Genomic DNA, 24,617 nt, shown 5'->3' on the forward strand with positions numbered 1-24,617 from the left:
TATGGAAAATTAAATTAACAATATACTTATTTTAATATAATATAATGTTAGACACATGATGTTTCATATCAAAATGATCAGAGAGGTGATATGATACTGCCCCATCTGTGATTGATATTGTGAGGGATTAATGCAAGAAATTATGGCAGTTATTACATATTTAAAAGAAATAATCTCTTTCACTGTTAGAAATGTTCAGGTGAATCTGTTTGTATGCGTCTACTGCAACCCGAGGGCCGGAACCCAGTAGGACAGTTAAGGGATTTAACTGTTAAAAGATGCGTTTCCATGGTGACCTAGGGCCAATCCAAATAGACATCCCATCTAACCAATGGGATGGTCAGATCTCGTAGGGCCACCCCCATGGTTTCATAAATGAATGAAAACTTATATAAGTATAAGCAGGAGAGAGAAAGGGACACAGATTGCTGACTTGAATGATAACTACTGCGGGGTGTTCGAAATACATTCATTCTGAGCAAGCTGACTGCCTTTTCTCATTGATTGCAAAATTTACTTATCTGTCTTCTGAGATGAAACAAGGAGTTCTTGGTAACTGAACTATCAATTTTGATCATTTTGGTAACGTATATATATATATATATATATATATATATATATAAAAAGAAAGAGGGTTGCAATTAATATTTTAACACAAATATATGCATAGTTACTGCAGTTTAAATTACAGTTGATAGATTTAAAGAGCAGTCTATATTTTTGCTTATATTCATAGTCCTATATATAACGTATAAGTTTGTCTCGTGCATGCTAAATAATTCATCTGTGAAAAATATAGAATTTATATATATCTTAGAATTGATTTTAATTATAAGTAACTAAGAATTGGTTCCAGCTTAAATAAATAGACATTTTTAAAGTAACGGTTTACAGTAAGAATATATGTAGTTTTAGTATCCTAATTAGAATTGTATTAGAATCAATTGCAGCTAAATAGCTGAGTATATATATATATATATATATATATATATATATATATATATATATATTGCTCTATTGTTTACTAAGCACTATTAGAGTTGTATTATTTGGATGTTAGTAGTTAAAGATTTAAAGTCTCATTGTATTAACTGGTTGAAATTTTTACTGTAAATAAGATAAATTTGCATGAACTCTGCATAGCATATTTTAAATAGTTTTTAAACGCATATAATATTGACTCATATTCTGGTTCTTACAAATATATATATTTCAATATGCTCATAGATATTTACTAATAAAAAGAACTCAGGTATTTATATTAATTTTATTGTATTAGTATATGCATATTTGATTGTGGGTTTAGTTTAAAGAAAGATTGTAAAATATATCTAATTATAACCCTGCCATATACTCACATATTGTTTGGAGAGTACTGCTAAGATTCTTATAAATATACTGACAAAGTCTAATACCTTACAGTTGCATAACTTAACTCAAGGTTCATTTAGAATGAACTGTTCTGTATTCCATTCTTTTTCTCCACTAATTATACACATATGTGAACTTCTTTTAATCGTCCAAGTCCCATGAGCCTTTTTTTAGGGTAGATATACATACGTGAGACTACGTATACACTTATAGGTATTCTTGACCTACCATTAAATTCACAATTAAAGTCTATAGATTTTTGTAGATAAATCATTTGATAAGTTTACCTAAAGGATTGTTATTGACCCTCATGCCATATAAAATAATAACATAGGTAAAAAGTATATTAATATAACTGTGTTGGTTATGCAAAACTGGGGAATGGGTAATATAGGCATTATCTATCTTTTAAAACAATAAAAATGATATTGTAGCTTGCCTCTTTAAGGTACTCTAAGATCTGGCATCTATCACTTGGCCTGCTGGCACATATGCACAGGAGTATCCTTTTAATGGCATTGGTGATGTACTGATCTAATTGTGAAATTGCAGGACAGGGCCTTTTGGCTTGCAGACAGTGTATCAGTTGCAACACTATCCTAATTATATTATTTGCTTATTGTTGGGGGGTTATGGTGTGGTGGTGGTGGATTGGCGATGAGGGGGGGGGGGGGCATCAAAATGCAACTTTGCCTGTGTAGACAAAAATCCTTGCACCGGCCCTGCTTGAGCCTGAAACACCAGGGCCCCGAATATGCTTTCACAGTTTGGTAAATTGGGGTCCATTGTATTCTTATAGGAAGGCCTCTTTGAATAACTGATTATTATAAATTATTAATTCACATTTATAGCACAAGAGTCTTAGTACTAATTCATGTTGGTGTTAATAATTATTAAAGATAGAACTTAGAAGCAAAACTCAGCAGAAAAAAATAGTAAAATATCAAGCACCAAAATCATAATAAAAAAAACAATAAAATATGTATTTAATATGTAGACAGGTCTGACATTTCATTTCCCAAGAGAAAAATCCTCAGTTTGATCCTAAGGGAGGGTACTGCTAGGCTGAAATGTCAGACCTGTCTAGACTATGAATAAATATTTTATTCTTTAGCATATTGATGTGTTCAGGTAGTGGTATCTGCAAGTTTTCTCACCCAAAAAGAAAAACTTTTATAAAACTAAGATTAGTTGTAGGGTTTCTTGTTTTTTTTTAATTATGTTTTATTCAGTTTAAAGGAACAAGCATGCACACAATTTAAGCATTCCATCTTGTTTGCACATGTTCAAAATATGCAGTTATATAACCCTCCATACATATCTTAAACAGTATAGTCCATATAATATTATACAATTCTTACCACTCCACGTAGTTAAGAGATGTATAAAGAAGTAAAAGAAAAAAAGCGCAACATATCTACATTCAATCCCTTGCATCACCTACATAACAAACACTGCATATTGCTAAATAAAAAAAAACTTGGTCAAGTATCTTAAAGCTTATAATACATATCATAGTTATTATTACTAGTTCCAGACAATGGGGTAGATTTAGCATAGTGCGAGCGGACATGATACGATGTAGCATATCACAGCATAAACTGTTGGCATTTATCATTGCACCAGCAGTTCTTGCGCACTGCTGGTGCAATGCTGCCCCCTGCAGATTCATGGCCAATTGGCCGCTAGCAGGGGGTACCAATCAACCTGATCGTATTCGATCGGGTTGATTTCTGTCTGCAGCCTTAGAGCAGGCAGACAAGTTATGGAGCATGGAAACAGGGGCATCAAGCTCAATTCAGGGCTTGATAAATCGTCCCCAATGCCTCATGTCGGATATCATCTATACACTTGGTTGGGTATCTGCTTTTACATTTTCTATCTTTTTTTAAGCAAACAAACTTTATATCATGCATATGAAATAAATATCACTCATGAGGAAGTGATATTGGAAAGGCCGAGTTTAGAGAAATGCATCTACTACTGCTGAATTGGGATCAAAATGCCAACTGAAAAGGGTAGGACTTTAGAAATTCAGCCAAAAAGCAAAAAGGTTTAGAGACAGCTGGGCCTCTGGGCTTCGTTAGCCAAACAAATAATACTTTGTTAAAGGGATATGAACCCCAATTTTTTTCTTTCATGATTTAGATAGAACATGCAATTTTAAACAACCTTACAATTTACTTCTATTATCTAATTGTGAAATTGTTGTTCTAGAATGAACCATTTTTACCTGTAAGGAAAGGACCACATCTGTCTCCCCAGCATGAAGATTGTCATTGGATAAGGTCTGAATCGCCTTGCTATTCAATACATTCTTATATTTAACCACCTTAAGAGTTCTCCCCTGACATTTGTTGACAAAAAATATTGTGACAATATTACAGCCATTTCCAAAGATGTTACATTTGTAATCTCTAACACACTCTGTAGTGAAAGAGAACTGGAAAGTTTGCTTGAGCTGAGGAAGAAAGTCATTATGCAATTCAAGCCTCTGTCAGCAAGTCTGGGGTGTATACTTTGTATCTATTCAGAGAGAGGGCTCTATGAACAAAGCAGCAGATGCTGTTTTGGAGCCCTTGCAGTGAGGCAAGCCTGCTTTACCACAAGTTACAAAGCAGCAGCCATGCAATATGCTTTTTTAGGTTGATTGACAGGCCACTCTCACTAGAGCAGGGGTCTGCACTGCACAAGCAAATATTTGTGCAATAGGACATGCATGCAGTGAACATACAGGGTCTGCTGCCTGTTCGCTTTGAAGATGGTGAGGCAGATTTCTAAGATGGGAACCTTGTCCACCCACATAGTGTAAATATCAAGTCTGAGTTAGAAACAACAGCTTCTTCAGTCATTTAAAAAAAATGTTTTAAAAAAACAAAGTTACTAGCCCAACTATATCTTAGAACTTATTTTGGCAATTTTTAGGAATATATTAACAATTTTTTCAGGTTAAATCATGGGGTGTTAATACATTTTAAAATGTTGTGGTCAATTTTAGGGCTTGGAAGACTGAGGCTGATGAACATAATGTGGGTTTAATAGAGGTTTTTCATTAAAAGGGAAATTACAGGAGATTTAGACAAGTTTCTTCACTTTTTGGATAGAGATGGAGTATTTTAATTAACTCAAATGAATGCCTTAATTAGAAGGTGTAGACTCAGATTTGGAGTTGGAGAATTATTGGGAGAAGGAATAGGTAAATCACTGTCAGAATCTGATTTTGTAATGAGGACAGCCACCTTGTGCGTCCTTGTAGCTAAATGTGCAGAATCTGATGATAGTAGCTCTGCTTTCCAGGTTTATGTTCAGTAAGGATTAATGATGTCATAATCTAACTGACATGAAGGGCTTTGACTGTTATGGTAAATGAAACATCAGTTTGAAGAATGTATGTTAGTAAGGTGTTTGCTGTAGCTTTTGTTTTCTTGTGCAACTGAATTTATTCAGTTTACTATCCAGATGAAAGCAAATATTTTGCATTGAGGAGTCAATCATAGATTTCAAAGACTGCTCTGATAATTTCTCTTTTATTGAGACATTAATTATGATATAGTTAAAAATGAAGTCGATAGTAAAATAAGAATAAGGTGATTAAAATAAAATTATAATTTTATAGGGTTCATTTTATTAATTTAATTAATTCAACTCATCTCATAATAAACTAAGGGCTAGATTACAAGTGGCGTCCTAAGTTTTTTTTATACTTGAGCTCTAACTGTTTAAATTAAAACATAAGCGCGTATTGATTAGCGTGTGTTTTACAAGCTGAAAGTACAAAGTTAGAGCGTAACCGAAAAGGCTCAGGTGCATATAGAAATATGTATTTAATTATAAATAAAACAATCTTCTATGTGAAGAACATTGGAATGTGAAATATTAATATTTCATTTCGGGTTAGCGCACTTGAGGAAATGCGTTCGGGTTTGTGTGGCTTGTTTGGTGTTAGGTTTTTTCCCAAGTCTATGGGAGAATACCTTAATATGGTCGCAATATTGCAACTGCGGAGCCGGTTTAGTGCGAGAGAGTAAACTTTTTACTTTCAACTTGTAATACACACGGTATCTGATGTGCACATAAAGCTGAAGTCGAGAGCAGATAGCACAGGAACGGGAACGCTAAATAGCGATTAACCCCACAACCTAGCCCACTGTGCTAGATCATCTGTGCTAAAGCCAAATGTGTATTAGGAATGCTGTCAGCATTTATCATTGCACTAGCAGTTTCTCTGAACTGCTGGTGCAATACCGCCCCCTGCAGATTTGCGGCCAATCGACCGCTAGCATGGGGTATCAATCAACCCGATCATATTCGATCAGGTTGACTTCTGTCCCCCGCCTCAGAGCAGGCAGACAGCTTATGGAGCAGCGGTCTATATCTATTCTACGCTCCTCTATGCATTCTTTATACAGTATTTAATTATCTGCTCTGTAAAATATTCTATGAGATTATTATAGGGTATGATGGACCTGAACAAAAGTCCCAATGTCACAGTTCATACAATATACACACCCCTTAAAACCTTCAGGGTAATGTGAGACAACAAATATATATGGCAAATACCATGTAACGTGCACCCCTGTATTCACAAATACCTGTGGGGTGACAGGGATATTAAAAACCCTGGAATGCCTTGTTCACACTCCCGGTAAGAGCCACTATCCCTCCTAGGGTCAAATGCTTCTCAACGTACCTCGGGTAAAAGATTCCTTCTGCCCTTGTTTAAGATTCTTCTGTCGCCTAGTGGATCCGGAGCAGCAGTTTATACGACCTGAAACATCCTGTCTTGCCTTCTGTTGCTTGATATAACCGCCAAACTTTTGGAACAAGCGATCCGGCTTACAGGTGTCGTCTCCTCCTTCCGACCCATCGCTTGACTCCAGGGCAATGACGTCAACGTAAGGGGTGTGTATCCATAAACCAATCTGAGGATAGTGTGTGCGCAGACAAATCTTTGAGCTTTGAGTGCTGGTTCAGCAATAATAGCAAAAAAGAGAGAAAGTGGTGTACTCCACTCAAAGTTAAAACATAGTCTTTATTGGGCATTGTTAAAAAAAATGCAAAATTTAAAAAATTAGCAAAGACATGGAAAAATATCAGCCAAACAGGATGGTGTCCAATGCTTTACAACTGGCTTACGCATTTCGGCTTACGCCGTAGCCATAGCCTGGCTGTTGTAGTACTCCACTCCCAATTGTACATTGGGGAACATAGTTTCGCCTATTCAATTAAAACAACAAAAACTATTACAACTGGTTCATGGCTCACAAGTACAGGGATGTATGGGTGCGGACATAAAAAAATGTAAACCTTGTGAACATATTGACAAGACTAAAACTTTCACTTCATTTATAACAGGTGAGACTTTTAACATACAATCTTGTATGAATTGTATGACCACTCAGGTCATATATATGATCAAATGTGAACAATGTCGGGTCCAATACATAGGACTCACGTCCAGAGACATAAAAACTAGAATCAGGGAGCATTTCTCCACTATTGGTCAAGGTATGCTGTCAACTCCCCTTGTACGTCATTTTGTAGAAAAACACAATTGTGAACTCAAGACATTCAAATGTTGTACTATTGAGAAGGTTTTGAAACCTAAGAGAGGAGGAGACATTGACAGACTTCTAGCCAAGAGAGAGGCCTTTTGGATGTTCAAGCTGAGGACTAGGGTTCCAGAGGGCATAAATTCTCGCTGTGACCTGATCAATTTCTGGGAATAGCCTCCGTTTTAAAGTTTTTTGAAGTTTTTGAACTTTTTGATAGCATATCTTATGTTCTGTTCCTCAAATTCTAAAGCATTGATCTGAGATTTTAGACTCTGGAATATGTCACGTACCTCTCAGTATAATTCTAACAAAAACACTACCATCTTACAGAACGTACATAAAATAGTATACACTACATTAATATAATAAATAGAACCAATGCTTTATCAGTTCTTTGGTTTTCTTTGTACATATATAATGCCTTGTAGAAATATTACAGTTTTCTGAACATGATCCAAGTAGTAAGGTCAACTGTATTTATTATCTTTATCCTTAGAAAACCTCTGTTAATTAATTAATATATTGATATACTATGTTACTATCACGAAAGACACAATACATAACTGTAGGTATTATAACATATGAATATCTCTGGCGAGTGTATATTCATTGGTAGAAAAATGATGTTCCTACAGTTAATGAATTATTTAGTCTTTATTTATTTGGTATTATCACTAATAATATGTATTTAATAATATGTATTTGTGTATATTTTACAACAATTTTTTGACAATTGTTTACTTGGATTGGGCATGAACAGTTATTTATTCAGGTGGGGGTGGTGTCCACGCACTTAGCTCTTAACCAATAGAACAATTTTACTCATTATATAGATAGTAGGAGTACTACAACAGCCAGGCTATGACTATGGCGTAAGCCGAAATGTGTAAGCCAGTTGTAAAGCGTTGGACACCATCCTGTTTAGCTGCTATTTTTCCATGTCTTTGCTAATTTTTTAAATTTTGATTTTTTTTTTAAAATGCCCAATAAAGACCATGTTTTCACTTTGAGCAGAGTATACCCCTTTCTCTCTTTTTTGTATATTTGTGTATACATATGGTTATATTTTGTATATATGTATTTATGCACATACATATTTACACATATAAACACATACAAATGCACATGTGTACACATATATACCCATATATAGAGTTGTCTATATATATATAAGTATATATATATATAATATATATATATATATATATATATATATATATATATATATATATATATACACACACAGATCTGAGCTCTTTCCAGTGAGACACCTTGTCATATACCATATCCCTTTTTAACCCTTTAAAAACCTTTTTATCAATATTAAAAAAAATCTTAAAAAAATGTATATATGAATGTAATAATTTATTTTAATATGGTTTTTATGTGTTTTGTGATTTTTAGTTTTTGTTAAGTCTTGTAGATCTCAAGTAGTGTTAAATATTCTTGCGCAGTTTCGAGCAAAACGTATCATTTTTAACTCATAACATGAGCCCTATTTAGTTGCATTATCCATTGAAAGTGTAGGTTGTGCTAGAGCAATGTCGGCCCCACTAAACCTTCTTTAGTAAATGTGATTTAGCATTAGGGTGACCATACTGCTGCTTTGAAAAGAGACAAATATGAAAATTACATATGTCAGGGTTCTCATACAAAACATTTCTTTAAACAGCGTATTTTTCATGTGTCCCATTTTAAAGCGGCGATATGGTAAATTTATTTAGCATGGACTTAATATCTAGTTGTGCGCTAATGTTAGCATGGTCCAGCAATATTGTGTATCTTTGTATCATTAGCGTGTCGCTTGTAATCTGGCCCTAAGTGTCAGACACTTAAAAATGTAGTGATAAAGGTCCATATGGTTACCAGATAACACTGAAATAATAACTGGAACAATATTGCCACCTACTGGCAAGAGGAAAAAAATGTTGCTTTCCAAAAGAAATAAAATCCAGACTTGTCAATTAACCCTTTCACTACTGGGACTTTAAGAAAGTATATATATATTTTTTTTTAAGTAGACAACCCAAGGTATTGATCTAGGCCTATTTTGGTATCTTTCATGCCACCATTTCACCGCCAAATGCAATCAAATAAAAAAAAAGTACTTTTTTCACAAACTTTGGGTTTCTCACAGAAATTATTTACATACTGCTTGAACAATCATGGCACAAATGTTTGTAAACGTTTCTCTGGGATCCCCTTTGTTCAGAAATTGCAGACATATATGGCTTTGCCATTGCTTTTTGGTAATTAGAAGGCAACTAATTGCAGCTGTGCACCACAATTCTTTTATTCCCGAAGGAGTTAATCAGTTAGCTTAAATGGTTAATTTTATCTTAAGTGTAGAGATTAGCCTCCAACCTGACACTTCCTACCCCCTGATCCCTACCTGATCCCTCCCAAACAGCTCTCTTCCCTCCCCCCCCCCCCCCCCCACACTGGTCACACCATCTTAAAGGGACAGTTTACTCAAAAAAATTCTCCACTTTAATTTGTTCCCAATGATCCACTTTACCTGCTGGAGTGTATTAAATTGTTTACAAGTAGCTCCTTTACCCGTATATTGGCATTTGAAATCGTAATATAGCATGTGGTATCCCCACCTATTCTGAAAGTTTGTGGCCGCAGGTCCAAGCTATAGATAAGCTTTGTAAACACAGCCAGCAGAAGAGATTACACTCCCATTGTGATATAGCAGAGAGGTAATAAAATGTTGATTTTCCATTGTTCTCTCCAAGTACTGGTGATTGTTTTATAGACAGATACAAGATAAAGAAGCAGGTATATGTATACAATGTGATACAATAATGAGATCTGATAATACCTACAAGCTCAACCCATTTTATTAGGTTGTGGCCTCAAAACACAAAATCAGAGCATTAATATACACAAATAAACCTTAAAAAGCTAATTTTCATACATTTTTACTCTGCAGTTGGTAAAAAAAGCAATTGTAAACACATTAAGGGAAAAATTATTTTACAGTATACTGTCCCTTTAAGTACTGGCAGACAGTCTGCCAGTATGAAAATAAGGCTTTTTTAAAAAATAAAATGTTTTTTTTATATATATATTTATAATTTCTGCAGTGTAGGATCCTTCTTCATTTATTTATATTTATTTATTTATAAAATATTTTACCAGGAAGGATACATTGAGATTTCTCTCGTTTTCAAGTATGTCCTTTACCTCCCAACCTCCCTGATCCCCCACACCAAAAACAGCTCTCTAAACCTCCCCCCTCTAACTGTTAGGCACCATCTTAGGTACTGTCAGCTGTCTGCCAGTACCTATAAACTAACTTTTTAAAAAAATAAATATATATATATATTATTTTTAACATTTAAAAATATTTTTTAACATTTAGTAGTGTCCCACCCCCACGATCTTTAGTTTAGGGTCCCCCATACCCACAGATCACCTTTTCTGTAGCGTAGCTGCCCCATCCCTCCCTGTCCCTTTATATAATTATTTTCCGTAGATAGGGACCTCCCAACTCCCTCCTTCTCCTTCCCCTGCTGGACTGCCCACCCACCTTCACCTCCCGCCGGCACCAGCAATGATCGTTACAGACGGTGACACACACAGTGTCACCATCTATAACGATCAGTTATCTGCCCTCATATGAAGCCGGAACACCGATTGTGCTCCAGCTCCATATGCGGCAGATGCCTGAAGCTTCAGGAGCTACTGCTCTCGGTTGTTACTTAATAGCTGAGAGTGCTTGAGCTTCCTGAAGCGACAACGTATATATACATGGTGCGGTACGATAGCCAAAGTACCGCACAATGTATATATATGTTGGATTGGGTTAAGGGGTTAAAGGGACATAAAACTCATATGCTAAATCACTTGATAGTAATGCAGCATAACTGTAAAACACTTTCAAGTGTTTCAACATTTGGGTATCATGGCCCTTTAGCTTGAGAGTTGAGAAGTATGTGGGAAAAGAAGGAAAGGCTCATATCACACACAACAAATAGTGCAGCAAGGTGTAAAGATGCAGAAGGGCAGGAGGAGTGTAGTAGGTGAGGAAGTGGGGCACAAGAATAACAGAGAGGCTGAAATGGAGTAAGAAAAAAGGAAATATGGCTATAGGATAGGATAAACATACACAAAGTTTAAAAAAAAAAGCAGAAAAAGAGTTATGAAGTAAAATGAAATTTATAATAATGATAGAATAAAGATTATATGATCGTCTGAGAAAGAAACGATGAAAGAAAAGAAGAAGGAAATGAAGGAAAAGGCTGCAGTGTACTTATCTGTATGCGTGAAACAGAACAGACTGCAGACTACTTATCACTATATGGTCACTATATTCTAAAGGACCTTATTTGTCATTGCTTTATGCACAGGTGGATTGAACCTTTGTTTTATTTTAAGATTTATATTCGTGTTCTGCTTTTAATGGCTGCACTGAGCATTAAAAAGAAAACTAAAGCAAAACATCGCTGGTCTTGTCATAAAATGATAGAATTATTGGATGCAGCACACTTTATTGTGACATCACTCATTTTGCAAACTATGAAATATTAATATTGTTTTTAATAAAGAACACCTGCAGTTTGTGGATTGTTTTAACTTACTTGTTTTATTTAGGGTTAGCTTACAAGTGAAGCGCAACCGTTTTGCGCCCGAGCAATAAGGAGTATATTGCGAGGGTTTGCGCTCATCTGGCTTACCGCTCGTATTACAAGTTCAGAGTAAATGCGATCAAGTGAGCACAATCACGGTTTACGCTAGAATCATTACTGCGACTTCAGAGCTTTGGTTAACTGAAAATGAAAAGTTTCACAAAACACATCAAAAATACATTACAAAGTACACTAATACTCATAATAAAACTGCATAATAAAAATTATTTGCAAAAAAATTGCACACAAAAGTTATGGGCTCAAAGATATGAGATCTCGGGTGTTAGAAAAAAAAGCCATAAAGGGGCTTTAACATAGAGATACATACATATACATCTTATAAATAGGTATGTGAATGAGTGTGTGTAAATATACATTTAGGTATTTATAGACATGTATACACATATCAACACATAAATATATATGTATACATATACAGACACATATATAGGTGCATTGGAGCCCTTGCCATTAAAGGACCAGTAAACATAGTAGATTTGCATAATCAACAAATGCAAGATAACAAGACAATACAATAGCATTTACTCTGAATTTCAAATGAGCAGCAGATTTTTTTCTAACAAATTTCAAAGTTATGTATATTTCCACTCCCCCTGTATCATATGATAGTAATCAGCCAATCACAAATGTATATACGTATAGTCTGTGAATTCTTGCACATGCTCAGTAGGAGCTGGTGACTCAAATAGTGTAAATATAAAAGACTGTGCACATTTTTTTTAATGGAAGTAAATTGGAAAGTTGTTTAAAATTACATGCTGTATTTGACCCGAGTGTCCCTTTAAGTAGATGAAAACATGTAAAACATATTTATGTGATATTAATTTTTAATAAAGATTTTAACTATGTATTTACTGTAAATATTTCACATTCCACTGTTTTGCACATAGCAAAATATGTTTTTCTAAGTATTTCTAAATAGATATTCCTATATATATATATATATATCTGTATATATCTATACCTATATATAATCATACATATTGTTGTGAATATTATCCTTATTATTATTATTTTTATTATTACTATTTCAGTAGTGTACCCGCAAAGTGTATCATGTGTTTAGACACAATAAATATTATGGAACCTCTATATCATTCTGATAATATAATTCAATATATATTTAATAGCGGTTACCAACTTTGCAGGGGCAATGTGTGCAATTTAATAACACTCTGAATTATATCATTTGCAAAGGATAATAAATATAAAACCTGAATCCTTTTAGTTCTGATTTGTCTATTAATTAAACTGAGACCAGATCAATAAGCAAACTTACGGCTAGATTTAGAGTTTTGTCGGTAAAAAGCTGTTCCGATCAGCCAATAGAATGCAAATTCAATACGATTGGCTGATTGGATCAGCCAATCGGATTGAACTTCAATCTGATTGGCTGATTGCATCAGCCAATCAGATTTTTTTCTACCTTAATTCCGATTGGCTGATAGAATTCTATCAGCCAATCGGAATTGAAGGGACGCCATCTTGAATGATGTCCCTTAAAGGAACCTTCATTCGTCGTTAGTCCGTCGGGGAAGGAGGATGTTCCGCGTCGGCGGGACGAAGATGGATCCGGAAGAAAGAAGATAGAAGATGCCGCTTGGAAGAAGACATCGCCCGGATGGAAGACCTCTACTTTGCCGCTTGGATCAAGACTTCGCCCGGATGGAGGACCTCTTCTTTGCCGCTTGGATCAAGACTTCTACCGGATGGAGGACATCTTCTTGCTCCGCTTGGATGAAGAATTCGGCTCGGCTGGGTGAAGACGACTTAAGGTAGGGAGATCTTCAGGGGGTTAGTGATAGGTTTTTTTAAGGGGGGTTTGGGTGGGTTAGATTAGGGGTATGTGGGTGGTGGGTTGTAATGTTGGGGGGTATTGTATTTTTATTGTCATGCAAAAGAGCTGATTACTTTGGGGCAAGGCCCTGCAAAAAGCCCTTTTAAGGGCTGTTAAAAGAGCTGATTACTTTTGTATTTTAGAATAGGGTAGGGATTTTTTTATTTTGGGGGCTTTTTTATTTTATTAGGGGGTTTAGATTAGGTGTAATTAGTTTAAACTGCTTGTAATTCTTTTTTTTTCTTGTAATTTAGTGTTTTTTTTTTTGTTTTTTTGTATTATAGAATAGTTTATTTTATTGTATTTTATTTTAGGTAATTGTAGGTAATTTATTTAATTAATTTAATGATAGTGTAGTGTTAGGTTTAATTGTAACTTAGGTTAGGATTTATTTTAAATACAAAGTTGCCTGTAAAATAAATATAAATCCTAAATAGCTACAATGTAATAATTAATTACATTGTAGCTATATTAGGGTTTATTTGATAGGTAAGTATTTAGTTTTAAATAGGAATAATTTAGTTAATTATAGGAATATTATTTAATTTAATATAAATTATATTTATGTTAGGGGGGTGTTAGGGTTATTGTTAGAGTTAGGTTTAGGGGTTAATAACTTTATTATAGTAGCGGTGACGGTGCGGGCGGCAGATTAGGGGTTAATAATTGTAGGTAGGTGGCGGCGATGTTAGGGAGGGCAGATTAGGGATTAAAACTATTTATTATAGTGTTTGCGAGGCGAGAGTGCGGCGGTTTAGGGGTTAATACATTTATTATAGTGGCGGCGAGGTCCGGTCGGCAGATTAGGGGTTAATAAGTGTAGTTAGGTAGCGGCGACATTGGGGGGGGGGCAGATTAGGGGTTAATAAATATAATATAGGGGTCGGCGATGTTAGAGGCAGCAGATTAGGGGTTCATAGGGATAATGTAGGTGGCGGCAGTGTCCGGTCGGCAGATTAGGGGTTAAAAAAATGTATTAGAGTGGCTGCGATGTGGGGGGGCCTCGGTTTAGGGGTACATAGGTAGTTTATGGGTGTTAGTGTACTTTAGAGCACAGTAGTTAAGAACTTTATATTTCGGCGTTAGCCCATAAAGCTCTTAACTACTGACTTTTTTTGGCATTAGGAGTCTTGTCGGTAGAGGGTCTACCACTCACTTCTCCCAAGACTCCAAATACCAGCATTAGGCAGATCCCATTGAAAAGATAGGATACGCAATTGACGTAAGGGGATCTGCGGTAGCCTGGAATCGCGGTAGGGAAGTGAGTGGTAGACCCTTTCCTGCCTGACTCTAAATACCAGCGGGCGGCCAAAAGCAGCGTTAGGACAGCTTAACGCTGCTTTTGACAGCTAACGCCAAACTCTAAATCTAGGCGTTAGTTTATTAAAAGAATTATTGGAAATATTAAGCAATATATGAATAAAGCAAATCAATAAACATACATCATTACAATGATTTAATGATTATCAGGTTAAAACTAATGGAAAAAAATCATTAAAGGAACACTGAACCCAATTTTTTTCTTTTGTGATTCAGATAAAGCATGAAATTTTAAGCAACTTTCTAATTCACTCCTATTATCAAATGTTCTTCATTCTCTTGATATCTTTATTTTAAATGCAAAAATGTAAGTTTAGATCCCGGCCCATTTTTAGTGAACAACCTGGGTTGTCCTTGCTGATTGGAGGTTAAATTCATCCACCAATAAAAAAGTGCTGTCCAAAGTCCTGAACAAAAAGAAACGCCTTCTTTTTCAAATAAAGATAGCAAAAGAATGAAGAAAAATTGATAATAGGAGTAAATTAGAAAGTTGCTTAAAATTGCATGCTCTATCTGAATCACAAAAGAAAAAATTTGGGTTCAGTGTCCCTTTAAATGAATTTATCTAGCGGTAGCTTGCGTGAATAATAGAGAAACAGAAACGTTTGTTATGTAAATTCTCAGCATAGCTGGCAAGAATCAGGCAGCTAATTATCATGGCAAACCATAAGAAAATTATATTATTACCAGATTCCTGATTGACCCAGTGTTATTGTCGACAGATAAAACCAGGTTAACAGGAATTACCCCCAAAAAAATATTTGTGACTATAAAGGGCAAACCAGATTTGATTAACTCACCTGATTCAATAATAAAACTTTGAATATAAATGTAAAGAGCATAAATCATATTAACAAAACTGTTTCATACTTAGCAACATTGTGGGATCCTTCATTGGGGTTCAGTGTAAATAGACCCTCTTAGGTTACCCCTGGACCCTCTCTCGCCATTATCCTGACTTGTCTATCTGGTCAGCTTAGTCTCCCATCTCCTCTGGATAGGGTGTGGTCATAATGCATGCTCAGTGTGGTCCCTTGAGCCATCTACTCGTGTCCCCTTGTGCCCAAGTGTGTATTTTATGGAAAACTCTTAACTCCACCACCACTAATAAGGTTAGGTTTATAATAAATGATTGGCTAACACTAATTACAGATAAATTAACATTTTTGTTAATGAGCTAAGATTTAGCAGTCAGAATATTTTTCCCTCGGAAGATGGCACTCGTCACTAAGCTATAACAGACAAATATGTATCTTGTAAATATATTCTGAAAAACAAGTCAGTATCTCCATTTGACCGTTAACCAAGGTTGAACCCCACTAATGTTTATAGAAAAGAGACTTACTGGAACTATGTATGAAAAACATTTGGATATTTGTGGATATTTATACCAATAATATAATGATAGGAATCATGCAGCTATGTTGGGGACCTTGCATATCATAGTAACTAAACATGGATTATTTTTATAAAGTACAAAAACTTTACAGTAACCAATTATATACTGACAAGCAGCACTAGCGAATAGCTACATATTAATACTGAAAAATAATATATACTGTATGTGTACCTGAATATATAAGTAAATACACATGATCAATTGTACCCCTATATTATATTGCACAGACATATGTAATTAATATGCAATATCAAAATGGTGAATTTTACTGGACAATTGTCCTGACAATATATAAACATCAGATTTACATAGAAATATGTATTTATTAATAAATAGCACATATTCTATTATGTAAAGAACATTGGAATATGAAATATTCCTATTTTCATGCTGGGTTAGCGCAACTGAGAATATGTGATTGTGTTTGCGCAAGAGTGGTTTTTTTTTTTCCAATTTCCAATCGCTCAACACTAGAGCGAAAACAGCTTACTTTTTCAACCTGTAATACGAGCACAGCCCAGCTAGTGCAAGCATCTTAATTCTTGCGGATCTAAAGCTCTAGCGGAAGCGCAAAATACCGCTCCACTTGTAATCTTGCCCTTAATGGGAAGGATGACGTCCAAAGTTCCCAGTCAATGATGACTCCAATGGACACCTAGCGGGGAGGTATGTTTTTGTAGGTTAATAACATTTATACTATAATGTATATTATTTGCTGTTTACAGTGCTCTCTTCTTGGTTTTGTATTTTGTGATAATCTTATATTAAGGTTAATATACTGTCAAAGGCACACTATACTTTACATTCCCAGCTTGGTATATGTAATGTGATGTGAATTCTATTTTTAAAGTGTGTTACAGTGGCCATTGAAATCACATATCTACTGCCAATTATTTGCCAGGGCTTTCTGTTTTAATTTAACATATTCAAATGTGTGACAACTCTAGGAAATCTGTATAGTGTGCATAAGAATATAGTATAACTATAATAGAGAAAGGAAATAAAATCAGGTTTAGAGAGATGATTGAGCTTTTCTTATAGACATCATAACATTACTACGAGTTGAAGCCACTTCAGGATTATCAGTGAGAAATTGGAAAAGACATTTCCATCTTTGTAAATGTAGTGGGCATGTTGTTAACAAAAGATATTATGATAAATAAAGCAAACCCCTATATAATAAATGTATTGAATGATACTATATAATATTACAATAATAAATGTAGTTTTATACACAAGACCCATAGTTGCCAACAGTCCCTGATTTCCAGGGACAGTCCCTGGATTTTGTTGTATGTCCCTGGATACTATGAAGACCCTGTTTAAAAGATGACAACAAACAGGACAACATACAAAATTATGGAATTAGATGAAATTCCAATTAATACAAGAAATAGGCATATGTTTCAGACTGATATTTTTGTATATACAAATCAAACTGAGATTTTGGATGCAACTTTATATTTAAATGTTAATCGCATTATCTTATTTATAGCAGTTGACATACAAATGTTACATTCCATACATCAAAATGTAACATTTTTTTCCAAAAACATATGGTAAATTCTTCAGTAAATATTCAACATTCATATAGGATGAAGGCATAATTATTCAGAACAATAGTAAATTTAGTACATTACATCAATTAAAGGGCCACTAAACCCAAAATCTTTCTTTCATGATTCAGATAGAGAATACAAATTTAAATAACATTACAATTTACTTCTATTATTTATTTTGCTTCATTTTCTATAGATCCTTAGTTGAAGAAAAAGCAATGCGCATGGTGAGCCAATCACACAAAGTTTCTATGTGCAGCAACCAATCAGCAGCTACTGAGCATATCTAGATATGCTTTTCAGCAAAGAATATCAAGAGAATAAAACAAATTATATAATATAAGTAAATTAGAAAGATGTTTAAAATGGCATTCTCTTTCTAAATCACAAAAGAAAAAATGTGGGTTTCATGGCCATTTAAGTACATGAATGATTTTTCTATATTTCCTATTATGGAATAGTACACACACACAGGGTGTAACTTAACATTCTTCCTTATTTAAAATACTACTTTAAAAACAACTTAATATACAGCAATGAAGTTTTGACATATTGTTGCTAACTATATGTGACAAAAACATTGCAAGAAGAACCAAACTCTAAAACTCATAAATAAATGGTATACATTCTTTTGAAAATTGCTTTATATCAATATGAAAATGCTATCCCATATGGAGCCAGATTACAAGTGGCGAGCTAATGATGGCGCAGGACGTGATACACAATATCGTTTGACCGTGATAACATTAGCTCAGAACTTTATATTACATGTCCATGGTAAAACTGATTTACCAGAGAATGGTTAGCGAGACTATCATCGCTCTAGAGCAACCAATACTTTCAATGGTGATTGCAACTACACTAAATAGCACTCGTGTTACAAGTTAAAAGTTATAGGTTGCACTTGAGCGAAAGCCAAAACTGTGCTAGAATATTGTGACTTGAGACCTGAAGTAAAATGTAAAAATTAAAAGAAAAATCATAACACACATCAAATACATATTAAAGTATTAAACTACTATACACACATTTTAATAAAACAAAATCTTAATGGGACATTAAGGTCAAAATTAAACTTTAATGATTCAGATAGAGCTAACAATTTTAAACAACTTTCCAATTTACTTCCATTAACAAAATGTGCATGGTCTTTTAATGTTTACAGTTTTATGAGTCACCTACTGAGCATGTGCAAGAATTCACAGATTATACGTATATGCATTTGTGATTGGGTGATGGCTGTTATGTGGTACAGGAGGAGTGGAAATAGACATAATTTAGAAATTTGTCAGAAAAAAATCTACTACTCATTTGAAGTCCAGACTATGGGGCCTATTTACTATGTTTTGATTGGACAAGATTCGATATAGTGGATCATGTCCGCTGCACATCTATAAATGCCGACAGCATACGCTGTCATCATTTATAATTGCACCAGCAGTTCTTGTGAACTGCTGGTGCAATGCCGCCCCCTGCAGATTCGCGGCCGCTAGCAGGGGGTGTCAATCAACCCGATCATATTCGATCAGGTTGATTTCTGTCCGCCGCCTCAGAGCAGGTGGACAGGTTATAGAGCAGCGATCTTTAGGGGCCTCAAGCTCTATACGGAGCTTGATAAATATGCCCCTAATAGCTATTGCATTGTATTTTTATCATGCATGTGTTGATTATGCAAATCTGCTGTATGGACTGGTCCTTTAATATTGATAAAAAAAGGTTTTAAAAGGGTTAAAAAGGGATATGGTATATAGCAGTTTTTGAATGGGAAGGGCTCCAATGTGTTTGTGTGTGTGTGTTTATATATATATATATATATATATATTTCATTATTAAATATATATATGAAATATACTTACCTAAAGCGCTATGGGGAGCCGTGCTAATCCAACCTTCTCCTTTAGCGCAGGGTTTGGGATTCACCGCGCTGAGCCTCCTATAAGAGCAACCCTGGGCTCTGTGAAGAAGGCTCGGGAGTAGTGCCGCTCCCCCATAGTGCAATAGGTAAGTATAAAACTATAGGTGACACATTTTCACCTGCAGTAAAGGAACATTTACATTCAATTTAACAAAAAACAATGTAAATGTTACAGAAAATTTAGTAAGAATACTGAAAAGTGCAGCAAACAAATTTTCTGAAAAGCAAATTTTTCAGAATATTCGCTACGAATGATTCGTCAGAAACAAATTATTAATTGCTGTACAAGTCTAATATGTGTATACATGTGTCTTTGTGTGCTATGTAAATAAGTATGTGCACACATACATACATATATACACACATATATATATATATATATATATACACATATGTCTGCACAGTATATGTATGTGTATATTTATAATTATATATATATATATCTGTGTGTGTGTGTATACAGTATATATATATATATATATATACTGTACAGACATATCTGTGTGTGTGTGTATATATATATATATATATATATATATATATACTGTACAGACATATCTGTGTGTGTGTGTATATATATATATATATATATATATATACTGTACAGACATATCTGTGTGTGTGTATATATATGCAGTATATATATATATATATATATATATATATATATATATATATATATATATATATACTGTATATGTGTATATATATATATATATACATATATATATACTGAATATGTGTATATATATATATATACATATATATATACTGAATATGTATATATACTGTATATATATATATATATATATATATATATATATATATATATATATATATATATTATTAAAAAGAACATGTTCTATGTGAAGAACATATGAATTTAAAGCTTTTTTATTAAAAACGTTAAAGTGTATTCAGATCATTGCTGGTTGGTTAGTGAATGAGTGTGTCTATGTATTTGTGTAAGTGAGGTTGTGTTTGTGTGTGACTGTGGAATAGTGTTCAACCGATTCTGTTGTGCATGTTAAGAAATAAATAATAAACTAAAGGCTGTCTTGTCTACATTTTTCAGGATTGGAAGACATTCATGTGGTCATGAGTCATCATGAAAACCAAACACACCGCTGTTATATTTAAGTAATTGTTGCTCCATATTGCCTTTATTATTTAATGCACCAGGCATATACTAGCATATCTGAATTTACTTTGCACACTACAAGAGCAAAAGCTATTTATTAGGATAGAATATGAATCCCAAGTATCCATCTGCAATAATCCCAACAATTAAACAAATCAACACAAGAAAAAAAAACTGGGCAGGAGGAAGCTATCTTGCAACATTCAGCAAACATCATTCTGCTCTCAACTACGTTATATACCCTCATTACTCTTTCCTACCTATCCCACTTAAAAAGGTTCTCCTTTCTCCAAGTGATAAAGATCCCTGACCCATGGGTTGGCTGCTATTAATCTATGGGTCCCACATGTGGCTTAAAAGGAGGGGAGGTTTGTTTTAAGGTTTCTTTATTTCCTAATTATTAGCAGGGGTATCTGATGAGCATCAGTAATACTGAAAAGTTACATCAAATATAGAAATATAAAACGCATTCTCGTTTGGCTGGTGTAAATAAATAAAACTGTATATTGTCATATACATAAAAGTTTGGTGCATTCGATATTAAAGAGTTTGTGTTGAAAGATAATAATGGAATGTTCAACATTTTTGCTGTGTAATAAAAGCAATTTTCACAAACTGTGCAATAATCTGTTGTTTATCATTATAATGGCACAATAAATGGAACATTTAACATCTCCTTAATAATATTACTATTGTTTTTTATTATTATCATACAGATGGCCTACATGGGCTACCTTATGCTGTTCAACTACATTGTATTAGTGAAAATGGACCGTTGGCCCTCCATGCAGGAATGGATTGTTATATCATATATTTTTACCCTGGGAATAGAAAAGATGAGAGAGGTAATTGTTCACCAATAAATGCAAATTGTGTGTGTGGGGGGGAGGGGGGATTCATTGTTTTGTTAAAATGACAATTTTTCTTTGTTTTTCTTTTGAATTTCCATTCACTGCATTAAATATATTATGAAAATTTACAGTGCTTAATGTTTGCATGGTTCATATTATTCATGCAACGGAACCTGATGACTATATTTGTTTTTAGTTTTCATGTGTTTCAATGACCACTAGAGGACTCTATCTAATCACATATGAGACCAAACATTTTTTTTTTCTAAAACATATTGTTGATTTGTGTTTTTCTGTGACAAATGATAATATTATATAAACTGTTTTTATTAAATATAACAGTATACTAATTTAAGTTTAAGTTTGGATTATTTAAAGGGACAGTCAAGTCCAAAAAAATACTTTCATGTTTCAAATAGGGCATTTAATTTTAAACAACTTTCCAATTTACTTTTATCACCAATTTTGCTTTGTTCTTTTGGTATTCTTAGTTGAAAGCTAGACCTAGGAAGGCTCATATGATAATTTCTAAGCCCTTGAAGGCCGCCTCTAATCACATGCTTTTGTATTTGCTTTTCACAGCAGGGGAGAGCTAGTTCAGGTAAACCCTATAGATAACATTGTGAGCACACCTGTGGATTGTGGCAGACACTGCACTAATTGGCTAAAATGAAAGTCAAAAGATAATAAATAAAATGTCATGTGATCAGGGGGCTGTCAGAAGATGTTTAGATACAAGTTAATCACAGAGGTAAAAAGTGTATTATTATAACTGTGTTGGTTATGCAAAACTGGGGAATAGGTAATAAAGGGATTATCTATCTTTTAAAACAACAAAAATGTTGGTGTTAACTGTCCCTTTAAATAAAATGCACATGTTATGTAGGCTAGTGCTCAGCATCACACAGAACTGATTAAAAGTAATTACTATAAATTACTATATTCTTCTAAGCGTTAAAGGAGCAGCAAACACCTTGATATTTGTATATAAAATATTTAGGTATGCAAAATTCTTTAAAGGGATATGAAACCCAATTTTTTTTCTTTCACGATTCAGATAGAGCATGCAATTTTAAGCTAAATGTAGCCACCGATCAGCAAGCACTACCCAATTGATAATAGGAGTAAATTAGAAAGTTGCTTAAAATTGCATGCTCTATCTGAATCATGAAAGAAAAACTTGGGTTTAATATCCCTTTAATCTTTTATTTTACCCCCTTTTAATGTGATTTAGCTCCAAAAATTATGGATAGTCTAATTTTTATATCTGGAAATGCACCAGTGGCGACTCTAGGAACAATATATGGGGGGGGGGGGGGCACATAAGATACCAGAGTCAAAACTGGGGGGGCACTGATAATTTTCACCACTAAATCATACCACTGAAAAAACACACACACAAATACATACATATACACACACAAATACATACATAGACACACACAAATACATACACACACAGACACACACACACAAATACACACACAGATAAACACACAAATACATACACACACAGACACACACACACAAATACACAAACACAGAGACACACACACAGAAATACATACAAACACACACACAAATACACACACACATACAAATAAATACACACACACAAATACACACACAGATAAACACACAAATACATACACACACACACATATGTACATACACACATACATACATACACACATACGTACATACACACATATGTACATACACATATATACACACAAAGATGACAACAAAACAATTACAACACTCTATATTTTTTTCATAAGAAGATAAAACACAGATATAAATGGAAAAGGAACGCAGGTATTAAAAATACAACAGGTATGCATCTTATGTCTTCCTTTATAACATAATATGCATGGACAGATATAGAAGATAGACATACATACATACACACACACACACACATATACATACCTACATACACAAACATACATACACACAAAAACATACACACAGGCACATACACACACACACATACATACATACACACACACATATACATACCTGCACACACAAACATACATACACACAAATATATACATAAATACACACAAACATACAAACACACACAAATATATACATACATATACACACACACACAAAGATGACAAAACAATTACAACAGTACACACACATATACATACACCGTTACACACACAGACATTATACATAAGCTTTAGTTATCTAACCTTTTCTGCTGCAGACAATTAATAATAAAGTGTGCATAGAAAACTATAATGAAGACATTTTAAAACAGACTCTACATAGTTAAAAAGATACAATTTCTTCTAATAATCAATTTTTTACTTATCTCACCATCTGTTTGATTTTTCTCATTTTCTTTTAATGCACATTTGATGCACTATATCATTTTGAAAAGCTGAGTAACTGGAAAAAAACACCTATAAAGGAACTTTTCTAAAATCATAATAAAAAAAATCTTATTTTTCATATATATATATATATATATATATATATATATATATATATATATATATATATATATATATATATATATATATATATATATATATATATATATATATATATAGTGGGGGGAAAAAGTATTTAGTCAGCCACCAATTGTGCAAGTTCTCCCACTTAAGAAGATGAGAGAGGCCTGTAATTTTCATCATAGGTATACCTCAACTATGAGAGACAAAATGTGGAAACAAATCCAGACAATCACACCAATTATGGTGGAAAATAAGAATTTGGTCACCTTCAAACAAGCAATATTTCTGGATCTCACAGACCTGTATCTTCTTCTTTAAGATGCTCCTCTGTCCTCCACTCATTACCTGTATTAATGGCACCTATTTGAACTTATCAGTATAAAAGACACTTGTCCACAACTTCAAACAGTCACACTCCAAACTCCACTATGGTGAAGACCAAAGAGCTGTCGAAGGACACCAGAAACAAAATTGTAGACCTGCACCAGGCTGGGAAAATTTAATCTGCAATAGGCAAACAGCTTGGGGGGAAGAACT

General features: G+C 34.0%; 1 protein-coding gene across 4 annotated transcripts in view; it reads left to right on the forward strand.

The window, feature by feature from the left end:
• TRPM3 (transient receptor potential cation channel subfamily M member 3) overlaps positions 1-24,617 on the forward strand; it is an 814,585-nt gene that overhangs the window by 629,939 nt on the left and 160,029 nt on the right. For all 4 annotated transcript variants that reach the window (XM_053702508.1, XM_053702509.1, XM_053702510.1 and 1 more), the window contains one exon: positions 21,472-21,600. In XM_053702508.1, coding sequence (XP_053558483.1) covers positions 21,472-21,600 — 129 coding nt within the window. The remainder of the gene's footprint in view (positions 1-21,471; positions 21,601-24,617) is intronic.

This window comes from Bombina bombina, chromosome 2, assembly GCF_027579735.1.
Source record: "Bombina bombina isolate aBomBom1 chromosome 2, aBomBom1.pri, whole genome shotgun sequence".
In the NCBI taxonomy this organism is placed as follows: Eukaryota; Metazoa; Chordata; class Amphibia; order Anura; family Bombinatoridae; genus Bombina; species Bombina bombina.